The 12725-nt window shown below is 41.5% G+C and overlaps 1 protein-coding gene across 1 annotated transcript in view; it reads right to left on the bottom strand.

The window, feature by feature from the left end:
• The window catches only part of LOC129703906 (myoferlin-like), a 329673-nt gene that overhangs the window by 132477 nt on the left and 184471 nt on the right, over window positions 1–12725 (bottom strand). The window contains exons 33-39 of the mRNA XM_055646609.1: window positions 12560–12718; window positions 11498–11599; window positions 10497–10658; window positions 8522–8687; window positions 7270–7343; window positions 4162–4173; window positions 935–1033 (exon numbers count right to left, since the gene is read on the bottom strand). Coding sequence (XP_055502584.1) covers window positions 935–1033; window positions 4162–4173; window positions 7270–7343; window positions 8522–8687; window positions 10497–10658; window positions 11498–11599; window positions 12560–12718 — 774 coding nt within the window. The remainder of the gene's footprint in view (window positions 1–934; window positions 1034–4161; window positions 4174–7269; window positions 7344–8521; window positions 8688–10496; window positions 10659–11497; window positions 11600–12559; window positions 12719–12725) is intronic.

Below are 12725 nucleotides of genomic sequence, written 5' to 3'. Positions count from 1 at the left end.
AGAGTTGCTGCCTTGCAGCGCCAGAGACCCGGGTTCGATCCTGACTACGGGTGCTGCCTGGACGGAGTTTGCACGTTCTCACTGTGACCTGCGTGGGTTTTCTCCAGGAGCTTCGGTTTCCTCCCACACTCCAAAGACATACATGTTTGTAAGTTAATTGACTTGGTAAAATTGGAAATTGCCGGAATGCGTTGGTGTGCGGGCATCGCTGGTTGATGTGGACTCGAGTTTCCTTGCTGTATCTCAAAACAAAACTAAAAATGCTTATTCCAAAATATGAAGATATGGGCAATGTGGAAGAGTGGAATTTTAAACAATTCCTTAAAGCCCTGTCCCACGGTACGAGTTCATTCCAAGAGCTCTCCCGAGTTTAAAAAAAAAAAACTTGTGGTAAGCACGGAGAATGAACGTAGCGGGTACGTCGGAGCTCGGGGACGTCTCTTAGCAACTCGTAACGCTAACGGCAGGTACTCGGGAAGACTCACTAACGGCAGGTAAGCACGGGAAGACTCGTGAAGATTTTTCAACATGTTGAAAAAAGTCCACGAGAGCCTCAAGTACCGACGAGTGGCCATTACCATAAATCTCCGATTTCGAATCAGGGAAAACTTAGGAGAGCTCTTGGAATGAATTCGTACCGTGGGACAGGGCTTTAAAGGAGGGAAACCAGATGATTTTGCTGAAGTGAAAGAAAGTTATGCGGCAATTATTGAGTAACTACCTCTATAAAGTTAACTCTCAGACTTTCCTTATTGTTTTTGGCCTGGGCATTAAAGAAACTAGGTGGAAGCTGCACTTTAAAAATATTTAAGTTGTGGTTCTCTTCCTGCATTCCTTATGTATTTATAGTGCAATTTATCAATCAGAGTCATAAAGTACTTCAAAGCTCCATGTAGGATTCTAGATTCTCAATGAAAGGACCAACCCACATTACCTTCAGCATATCATAACCTTTCTGAAGGTATTTGCCACATCGGTCATGCTCTCCTACAGATGCATAAAACTTGCTCCACCAATCGATTGAATCATCCTCCTGTATGAAACAAAATAACAATCAGCTATAACATAAATACGTAAAAAGACATGCAGTGCCCATAAGATGCAGAACTCGAATGTTGACAGCATCATGCAGAGACATTTCAGGATAAACAATCTTCAACTGTAGGCTCACAATAATAAATTGGGTCTTTATTAAAAAAAAAAAAACTTGATGTCAAGTATGGTCCTATTTCAACTGCTAAAACAAGGCTTGACTCTGCGAAGAAGCCTTGAAATAGCCGAGCAAAATTGTACAAGCAACTCACTTATAACTCACACCTCACCCAAACAGATTTGACACTTAAACACTTTGCAGGGCTCATTTTTCTCCTCTTTTATATGAATTAATCTCAGGAAAAAAAAATCTCCACTTTCCTTTCCTTGTCTATGGTGTTCTGAATGTGATTCGCAGGTGAGTTCACAGGTCAAGGATGATGGACAAAGAGATGGAGATTGTAAACAATGCTGTCATCCATTTGAGTCGGGATGAATTGAATGGGCCAAATAAAACATCATATTGGACAGTTTTAAGCCTGTTCTGTCTGCAACTAGACAACCTACAAACGGGCGCCTTGAGTCAGGTTTAAAAGGAGACAAGGTTGCACCCCGGGAAATGTTATTGTAAGCACTTATTTGGCACTGCCTCTGCTCCTCATTTATGGTGACATTAGTATAAAAAGGGCATGTTTGATTGTGCAAGCTTGCAACCATTCACGCAAATGAAGTGAGGGTTGAACTTGGATGAGAAACAAACATAAAATACACAAGGAATAGGAGGAGTCATAAAATCACAAGGAATAGTAGAATTAGGCCATTCAGCCCATCAAGTCTACTCCGCCATTCAATCACGTCTGATCTATCCCTCCCTCCTAACCCCATTCTCCTGCCTCTCCCATAATCTCTGACACCCATGCTAATCAAGAATATATCTCTGCCTTAAAAATATCCACTGTCTTTGCCTCCACAGCCTTCTGAGGCAAAGAATTCCACAGATTCACCACCCTCTGACTAAAGAAATTCCTCCTCATCTCCCTCCTAAATGAACTTCCTTTAATTCTGAGGCTATGACTTTCAGACTGAGTTTTAGACTCTCCCACTAATGGAAACATCCACTCTACCCAAGCCTTTCACTATTCTGAGTGTTTCGTTGAGGTTCCCCCCCCAACATTCATCTAAATAAAGGAAAAGGGAAGATATAGAGGCAGTTAGATTTAGCTCTTGGGGCTAAGGGAATCAAGGAATGTGGGGAAAAAGCCGGAATGGGGTACTGATTTGGATATTCAGCCGTGATCATATTGAATTGTGGTGCAGGCTCGAAGGGCCAAATGGCCTACCCCTGCACCTATTTTCTATGTTTCTAATAGAAAAAATGGAAAGGGCAGGTGCCACAATTATTTCTGTTACTGTAGTAATCAAAGTGCCCTCTTCAACACAGCTTAAAGCTGAAGAGAACTCTGTGCCTATCTAGATACACCTGGATAGAAATAAGCAGGACCATCAGCCCAACTCGTCCCACAAGCCTGACCCACCACTAAATACAACCACAGGTCTCAACTCTTCAATACAGTGTACAGTTAGAGGTACAAAATGTGACTTACCTTAACAGTCTGTTCACAGCATCAAGGTATTAATGCCGGATTTGGGAAATAAAACGGGAAAGAAAATTTAGTGATCAGAATTTCCCAGAAATTCAAATAGATATCAAGCATTTCTATACAGAGAAGAATAATCAAAATGTCCTGTTCCAGGAGAGAGGGCATCATTATGAATAAATGCAACATTTCCACCAAGAGATTCCTAAACCATTTGTTTGTTACATACCTTGTCAGGAAGACAAATGACCAAACAGAATCATTGACACTATTTTAATGTAAAAGGCAATAGACTCAAATTTCTGGTTTTGGTTAATACCATTCTTCCTGCATATATTAGATTGAAGTGGGTGCAGCGACCAAGAAAAAGTCAGGTTGAATAGACCATGTAAATCTCTGCATGAAGGTATGTAATAAACAAGTACTTGTTAGTACAACCACTAATGAACTGAAATAAATTATCTGCAAGTTCAACCATGTGTACATTCATGCATGAATTTAGCAAAGCTGTTTAATTTCAGGAAACGCACAGAAATTAATCACCCAATTCATTGTTCTGTTATAAATCCAACAATTAAATTCCCTCCATGGTATTTAGAGACACTATCCCTTTACAAAAAAAATCAGCCTACACAGTAGTCTTCATTTATTTTAAACTCTCAGCATTATTAACGTGTTTTCTTACAATTTGCTGTTTCAATAAGCAGGACAATAGCACCACACATAATACATACCTGAGAAAAGCACAAGTAATCCTGCAGGATTTTTCGTATCAATGGCTACGATCTTTGATATTTTTTCAATGGAAGGGTTATAATAATGCTGTACAGTTTAATACAGACCTTGTTAGACTACTATTCCAATAGGCTGAATCTGCTGACTGTGTAGGCTTATATAGGAAATATTGTGTCTTCGAATAATTTTTTTAAATTACTGTATGCAAATGAGATTTGGGAATAGATTTAGACTGCTGTAGTAGAACAACCCTTCAAAAAGATTCTTTACCCTTCAAAGGTGCAACATCTGCCAGTAGCTAACTCTCCGTAGACGCCTAATTTGATTTCAGGGCAAATTGATGATGGCCAGGGCAAGAATGGGTCAAATTCTTGAGCACAATATGCAGAAATTGAGATTTGTTTTCACAAACTTAAATAAAATTGGAATTTCCATTAGAACCACACATCATGAGAAGAAAGCAAATAAAATGATACCATGTTATTCTTTACTTCTTCAAAGCTTGCTCAGTATTTCTTAAAAATTATATAGAATTCAAGTATGCGCGGAAAGTATGTCTACCTTAGAATTCAAGTATGTTGGGCTTGGACATTAACGCATGAAATCTGTGATGGCGCCAAAAAACATGTCCATAGAGTTAGAGTGATACAGCGTGGAAGCAGGCCCTTCAGTCCAACATGTCCCAGCTACACCAGTCCCACCTGCCCACGTTTGGCCCGTATCCCTCCAAACCTGTCCTATCCATGTACCTGTCAAACTGTTTCGTAAATGTTGGGATCGTCCCTGCCTCAACTACCTCCTCTGGCAGCTTGTTCCATACACCCACCACCCTTTGTGTGAAAAAGTTGCCCCTCAGTTTCCTATTAAATCTTTTCCCCTTCACCTTAAACCTCTGTCCTCTGGTCCTCGATTCCCCTACTCTGGGCAAGAGACTGTGTGCATCCGCCTGATCTATTCCTCTCATGATTTTATATATTTTTATGAGATCAATTGAGAAGGCATAGAGATAGCATTCTCAGCCGTGATTACAATAGGAGTACCTGTGGTTTAATATCCTCAGGCCAGCGAATAAATCAGGCAGCCATATCCCTTTCCAATAATCTGCTGGAAATGCACTGTTGACATTGGGTATGGATAGAACCAAGTTCAGCTGCTAAATCTTCTACCGTGCAATTGCTGCCAAAAATCATTCAGATCAAGATAGAGACAGCCCTCTCTTTCCCCGCCTAGAACCATATCAAACAACTGGCATCTTCAGAGGAGAGGAAGGGTAAAAATGTGCATGCAGTTAGAGTGGAAAGAAACGTGTAGTCAAACTAGAGAGAAGCAGTTGTACCTCAATAGCAAGTCCTATCAAGCTATTACAAATCCCTAACCTTAACCTGTAAATAGTTTGTTCGGCTTCTCAAAGAGAAAACGATTGTTATGCCCCTGTCCCACTTAGGAAACCTGAACAGAAACCTCTGGAGACTTTGCGCTCCACCCAAGGTTTCCGTGCGGTTCCCGGAGGTTTTTGTCAGTCTCCCTACCTGCTTTCACTACCTGCAACCTCCGGCAACCTCCAGGAACCGCACAGAAACCTTGGGTGGGGTGCAAAGTCTCCAGAGGTTTCCGTTCATGTTTCCTAAGTGGGACAGGGGCATTATATGATTACGTGACAAAGACTGGGATCGTAACATGTAATGACTCGGTGACACTGAAGACTACTGATCTTTATTTGTTGCAAGATAATGACCTTTGGCAGAATTTAAACCTTTTGAGCATGTATGTTAAATCTCAGTGTGGGGATAAAAGGTGAAGCTATGCTATTGGCAGGCACAACATTTTGATTCCCAAATCATGCCCATTGATCTGGTATATTGAGTAAACTTTGAAGTCACATGGAAATAAAATGTTTTAACAAGCTTATGAATCATTTCAATTTAGGGCTGAAACATTTGCAGCAGAACATGTTAGCTACTGGCAGACTGCACAATTATCAGATAAACAAGAGTAGGTAATGGCTCCCTCCCACACAGCATACAGTGACAGAAAAAAAAATCCAGTGTAAGCCTCCTCAACCCTGAGTATGACTAACTCGAGGTATATTCCATACATACATGCTGGGCTGATGAAGTAGTCATTTTGACGACTGCTTTGGTCAAACTGTCTACAAACTGAAAGTTAGAATGCAGGTTGTGAATTCCGCCTAGAGCTCTTTGAATATTTACTCCTCTCCGCCATCAAGAGGTAACAACTTTCCCCAAGTTCTTTGAATCTATTCTTACAGCTTGCATGGATTATATACAGGCTGAATAATGCAGCAAAAAACAGAATCAAAAATAATACAATACCTTATCGATCCACCGCATACAAAAAATAAAATATTCTCCAGGCCACAAAATCAAAAAAAAAAAGCAGACAGGAATTTGTATTTAATTTAGAACTGGTTTTTACAAATTATTCTAGTTTGTCAACCAATTGCATACATTGCACTTGCTATAGCATCTTAATGAACATGGATTATGTAGAATTATTAAACATATGCAAACCATATCCACTTTCTTTAAGGTAATGGATGTGGCTTCCTTACATTTAGCAATCAATGTAGTTCTGTGTAAGGTACACATAAATACTGGAGAAACTCAGCGGGTGCAGATTTTCCAGCATCCGCAGTTCCTTCTTGAACACTAGTTCTGTGTAATGTTGATTACACTTGTTCAATCCACAAACTAATGTAATACTCAGCTTTAAAACAAAGTGCTGGAGGAACTCAGTGGCATTGGGCTGCATCTGTGGAAGGAATGGACGGATGACGTTTTTGGTGGGGACCCTTCTTCAGAAGTAGGGGGTAGAAAGCTGGGAATGAGGTTGGGCTGGGGCAGAGCCTGACAAGTGATAAGTGAATACAGATGAGGAGGGGAGGGGGGGGGTGGTGATTGGTAGATGGGTGGAATAAATGGCAAAGGTGAGAGGTGTAAAGGAAGCAAAAGGGTGTCAGATATAGAAAGGAGAGTGAAATGTAACATTGGAGAGAAGGATATCGGTGGAATTGGAATGAGGGTGAATAAAGGGGAACTCGGGGATGGGAGATAAACATATAGGAGGATGGGGAAACTTACAAAATTCATAAGGGGTTGGACAGGCTAGATGCAGGAAGATTGTTCCCCATGTTGGGGAAGTCCAGGACAAGGGGTCACAGTTTAAGGGTAAAGGGGAAATCCTTTAGGACCGAGATGAGAAGAACTTTTTTCACACAGAATCTCTGGAACTCTGCCACAGATGGTAGTCGAGGCCACAGTTCATTGGCTATATTTAAGTGAGCGTTAGATGTGGCCCTTGTCGCTAAAGGGATCAGGGGGTATGGAGAGAAGGCAGGTACAGGATACTGAGTTGGATGATCATATTGAATGGCGGTGCAGGCTCGAAGGACCGAATGGCCTACTCCTGCACCTATTTTCTATGTTTCTATGGGAAAGGAGCAGGGTGACTGGCGTGCTGGGAGATGGCAAAAGAAATGTGCGGGCACCAGGGTGGGGGCATTACTTGAACTTGGAAATCTATACTCCACCTATTTACTAATCAATCACCCTCTTCCCTTATCTGCATCCACCGATCATTTGCCAGGCTGTGTTCCACCTTTGTTTTCCAGCTTTCTCCCCCCTTCTCCAGCAGCTTGAAGAAGATTCCTGACCAGAACCATTGTCTGTCCATTAGTGGCTCGATGATGCCTGACCAGCACTGTGTGTTTTGCTCAAGATTCCAGCATCTGCAGATTCTTGTGTCTCTATTTTAATGCTGAGCATGTCATCACTTCACAGAATACTCAAATTACTACTTGGGATTGTGGGGAAAGAAATACTACTTGAAGCTATTCAATTAAAAAAACAAAATGTTAATCATTTTCATGAATAATGGATGTTACCTGCGATTCCAGGAGGGGTTTCTGGTTGTCTTCCACATCAATAACACAATCACGAGCACTTGATAGAATAGACGCTGCGCACATTTTTATTTAAAAATCAGTTATTACAGTATGTTTTAGAAAATGCAAGCCATGAAAATATACAAACATTTGCACAAATTTACAAATGTGGTTTGATTCATGATTAAGACACTTGTTTGCACGACAATATTTAACAAAAGTAACCCACATATTTTAAACTGCATTGGATATAACATTATAGAAATCCAGATTTGGTCTTTACTATGATGATACAAAAGTGAGTGGTTTTGCAGATAGTGAAGATGGTTGTGAACGATTGCAACAGGATCTGGATCGAATGGCCAGGTGGGCAGAGGAATGGTTGATGGAATTTAATACAGAGAAGTGTGAGGTGTTGCATTTTGGGATGTCAAACAAGGGCAGGACCTACACAGTAAATGGTAGGCCTCTGGGGGAGTGTTGTAGAGCAGAGGGATCTAGGAATGTAGGTGCATGGTTCCTTGAAGGTCGAGTCACAGGTAGATAAGGGGTTAAAAAGGCTTTTGGCACTTTGGCCTTCATCTGTCAGAGTATTGCGTATAGCTGTTGGGAGGTCATGTTGCAGTTGTTCAAGACGTTGGTGAGACCTCATTTAGAATATTGTGTTTAGTTCTGGGCACCATGTTATAGGAAAGATATTGTCAAGCTTGAAAGGGTTCAGAAAAGATTTACAAGAATGCTGCCAGGACTAGAGGGTGTGAGCTATAGGGAGATGATGAGAAGGCTGGGTCTCTATCCACAGTGAGCAGGAGGATGAGGAGAGATCTTACAGAGGTGTACAAAATCATGAGCGGAATAGATCGGGTAGATGCACAGAGTCTCTTGCCCAGAGTAGGGGAATCGAGGACCAGAGGACATAGGTTCAAGGTGAAGGGGAAAAGATTTAATAGGAATCCGAGGGGTAACTTTTTCACACAAAGGGCGGTGGGTGTATGGAACAAGCTGCCAGATGAGATAGTTGAGGCTGGGACTATCCCATCGTTTAAGAAACAGTTAGACAGGTACATGGATAGGACAGGTTTGAAGGGATATGGACCAACAGCAGGCAAGTGGGGCTAGTGTCGCTGGGACATTGTTGACCGGTGTGGGCAAGTTGGGCCGAAGGGCCAGTTCCCACACTGTATCACTCTATGACTCTATGAGTAATTTCCCCCACATTGCAATATCTTTAAGATAGGCTTTTGGTAAATACCTTTTGAGTGCATTCCGACAGATACTTTTTCAGTATAGGCGTCAATCCGAAATTCTTTCAAAGTATTAATTGTGCATTGTCCAACCACAGGTTTGCGTCCAAATGGCCTGTGGTCAATTACCTTGATGACAATAGGAGGTGTGTACATTTCGTCTTTCGGAAGATACTAGACCCAAGACCAGAAAACAGATTTCAGATCCATTAACATCAATATTGGTTGATTAATGCACATCATTTGTTACAGCCTAATGGCCCTGTCCCACTGTACGAGTTCATTCAAGAGCTCTCCCGGTAAGCACGGAGAATGAACGTAGCGGGTACGTCGAAGCTCGGGGACGTCTCTTAGTGGCTCATAACGCTAACGGCAGGTACTCGGGTAAGCTCGGGAAGACTCGTGAAGATTTTTCAACATGTTGAAAAATGTCCACGAGAGCCCCGAGTACCGACGAGCGGCCATTACTGTAAATCTCCGAGTGTGAATCAGGGTAAACTCGGGAGAACTCTTTGAATGAACTCATACCGTGGGACAGGGCTTTTAATTCACTCTCTTCCTGCAATGTATTATCTTGCCTTCCTCAATAACTTGGGATTGATCCCATCAGGCCCTGGGGACTTCCACCTAGTCTGAAGAAAGGACTCAAACCGAAACGTCACCCATTCCTTCTCTCCAGAGATGCTGCCTGTTACTCCAGTATTTTGTGTCTATCCACCTTAATGTTCTTCAAGAGCCTCAACATCACCTCCCTCTCCATATCAAATTGCATTAGCACGTTTGCATTCTCCACTAAGGCTCATAATAGTTCAGTCATGTAATGTTGCAAGTTTAACGGGTCAATAATGCCACCGTTTATTTTAATCGAGTTCAGAAGATTGAAATGTTGAGCACTTAAAATGCGCATTTACAAATTACGTGCCTTAATATTGCTTGATAATGGTGAAAACAAAATTGGCAACAGAATAAAAAAGGTTAAGCCCCACTTTCACGACCTAATTCACGACCTAATTCACGACCTCTGCCGAGTTTTCCCTCGGCTCATACTCGCAGCATAGAAAATAGAAACATAGAATTAGGTGCAGGTAGGCCAATCGGCCCTTCGCCTGCACCGCCATTCAATATGATCATGGCTGATCATCCAACTCAGTATCCCGTACCTGCCTTCTCTCCATACCCCCTGATCCCCTTAGCCACAAGGGCCACAACTCCCTCTTAAATATAGCCAATGAACTGGCCTCAACTACCCTCTGTGGCAGAGAGTTCCAGTTTCACCACTCTCTGCGTGAAAAAGGTTTTAAAGGATTTCCCCTTTATCCTTAAGCTGTGACCCCTTGTCCTGGACTTCCCTAACATCGGGAACAATCTTCCTGCATCTAGCCTGTCCAACCCCTTAAGAATTTTGTAAGTTTCTATAAGATCCCCTCTCAATCTCTTAAATTCTAGAGAGTATAAACCAAGTCTATCCAGTCTTTCTTCCTAAGACAGTCCTGACATCCCAGGAATCAGTCTGGTGAACCTTCTCTGCACTCCCTCTATGGCAATAATGTCCTTCCACAATGGTCGTCACGAGGTCATAGGAGGTCGTAGGTAGGTCGTAGCAGGCCGTGATGCTAGTCGTAGGTACTCGTGGCATCAAGTAGGTCGGGGCGTTTTTCTAGCCTGATGAAAAATGTCCACGAGTAAAAAAGGTCGTGAATTAGGTCATGTAAGTGGGACAGGCCCTTTACACCTGTGTAGAGTTAGCCCTGTACAGCTGGTACATTGAACTAAACCAGTAAGGTATCCAATTCATTCTGCGAACTCTGGATTGAATGCAGAATGAAGTAATGCCACGCGCAATTAAATATCTAACAAATTTTGCCCGACACGCTGAACTAACTGGCTCACTACTCTTCACTCATTAAATAAATGATCAAACGATATTAATTCAACATTTTTGAAACACCAACTGCATGGCATTCATGAAATGCACGTACGTACCACTTTCATGAAGAGGACCGAGCGGGGGAAATTGGGACATCTTTTAAGGCTCTTGATCACAGCAGATTCCAAATATTTGTCGCCACATTCTACCACGAGGCTTGGAGACGACACGGCTGCCAGCTGGTAGGTCTTCATGTTCCGTAACCCCCACGTCAGGATCTGCAACAACATTCCTGTTAAATAATCGATCTTACAATGATTAGTGAACTCACTCATACCTTGGTTTGAATTAGATTGTTGGTTACTTCAACAAAGTCCCATTTTCCATTTTTCATATAAAATAATAATAGGATACACAGGCATGCATTTTATAATAAAGAGATAGTCATTGGTTGTAAATGTGCAAAAGTTATAGCAAATATTTGGTCTGAATTTGTGCAATGTAATTGATAACCTGCTATTTCACATGAAGGCAACTAGCACACTATGCAATGGAATATGCCTTGTGATATCACCTCCACTATCTTGTCACTTGAGAGGAAGAAAGGCATCCTCATTCAGGAGTACTAAATGGTGAAATACATCATAATCCATGAAAAGGTGTGATCTCATTCCCTAAAAAATTATTAAAATGCATTGTATTATTTTGTTTGTGTATATTTCCTTTACTTACTTGTCAGGATCTTGCACCTATGCAATGAAAAATAATTGCAATGAGGATTCTTCACATGGATTGTTTTCCAAATACATTTCTGCCCTTGGGACATCAAGGATGCCTTGTTGTGGGTACCAAATTATAACTAATGCCGCAAGAGATGAAGTATCTGGTAACAAGCCCATTAGAATTTTGGGGCTCACTCTAAACAGGCAAATAAAATCAGGCCAGAAGTATTGTAATAGAAAAGACTTTGATCAAAAGAATACCACAGTGAAATGTGTTGTAAAAGATGCTCTGGGGATGGGACAACACTCATAATATTCGCTGAGATCTACCTTTTGGAAACATAAAGCAGATACAAACTTACTCAAAGTAAAAGTAACCAAGATATGGGACCTACTTCAATTGCAGTAAGCTGCACAACTGGTCTGATTCCTTGTGGCACCATATACAGTGTACCCGACCGGATTGGAGGCAGAAGCGGCAAATTTGACCCGTCTGGCTGTTGAAGTGAAATGGGGAAACAAGGTTCACAAAACATTTCTTTTTTTTTTTTTAAAGATAAAAGGTGAGAAAAGAACTTCAGCAGAGCGAAAAGGCATCAGCATTGAAAAAAACATTTGCTATTTGCAAGACAGTCAACAAATTATTTTAACTAGTATATTTCTCATAACGAAGGAACCGGGAACTTCATAGCTTCATAAATCCAAAAAGCAGGGGGAAGACCTTAAAATGTGGCAAAATGGAGAGATATTGGGTATTTCCAGATAGATTTATTCATCATCATTGGCATGTTTGTCAGTATTTATCGGCTGCAGTTTGGATGAGGGGAAACCTTATTGAAACTTACTGAATAGTGAAAGGCTTGGATAGAGTGGATGTGGAGAGGATGTTTCCACTAGTGGAAAAGTCGAGGCCTAGAGGTCATAGCCTCAGAATTAAAGGACGTTCCTTTAGGAAGGAGACAAGGAGGAATTTCTTTAGTCAGAGGGTGGTGAATCTGTGGAATTCTTTGCAACAGAAGGCTGTGGAGGCCAAGTCAATGGATATTTTAAAGGCAGAGGCAGATGGATTCTTGATTAGTGCGGGTGTCAGGGGTTACGGGGAGAAGGCAGGAAAATAGGGATAGATCAGCCATGATTGAATGGTGGAATAGACTTGATGGGCTGAATGGTCTAATTCTGCTCCTATCACTCATGACCTTATGTTCACACAGATAGGTCACGCCGGAGAGTTTTGGAACTTTTCCCTCGTATCTCGTTCCCAATCAAATAGTATTCATATTAAACCAGAGCCCATGCACAAATTTGCAGATTAATAAAAGCAAATAAGCTATCTCTGTTTAACAAGTTCTCTTTAAAATTAGTGCTGCAAAATTAAAGCTCTTTATCCAATTTAGACATCACAGAAAATCACCTTAAAATTGTACAGGCAAAGTGTAAAGATATCTCAATATATTTACTTTATCTTTCAACATCAGTTCGGCAGCGATGAGGAGCTCCCCAGATTTCTTGTCACCCATCTTCACAGGATACCAGAGAAGCTTGGGTGTCACGTCTGTGTTTGGATCCAGCTTCACAATTGGGGGACAAAGGCACCTGCCCAAAAATTCATCTTTTCCCTGCACA

This window comes from Leucoraja erinacea, chromosome 15, assembly GCF_028641065.1.
Source record: "Leucoraja erinacea ecotype New England chromosome 15, Leri_hhj_1, whole genome shotgun sequence".
Lineage (NCBI taxonomy): Eukaryota > Metazoa > Chordata > Chondrichthyes > Rajiformes > Rajidae > Leucoraja > Leucoraja erinaceus.
Note: the sequence above shows the minus strand (reverse complement) of the source record. Positions and strands in the feature narration are given on the sequence as shown.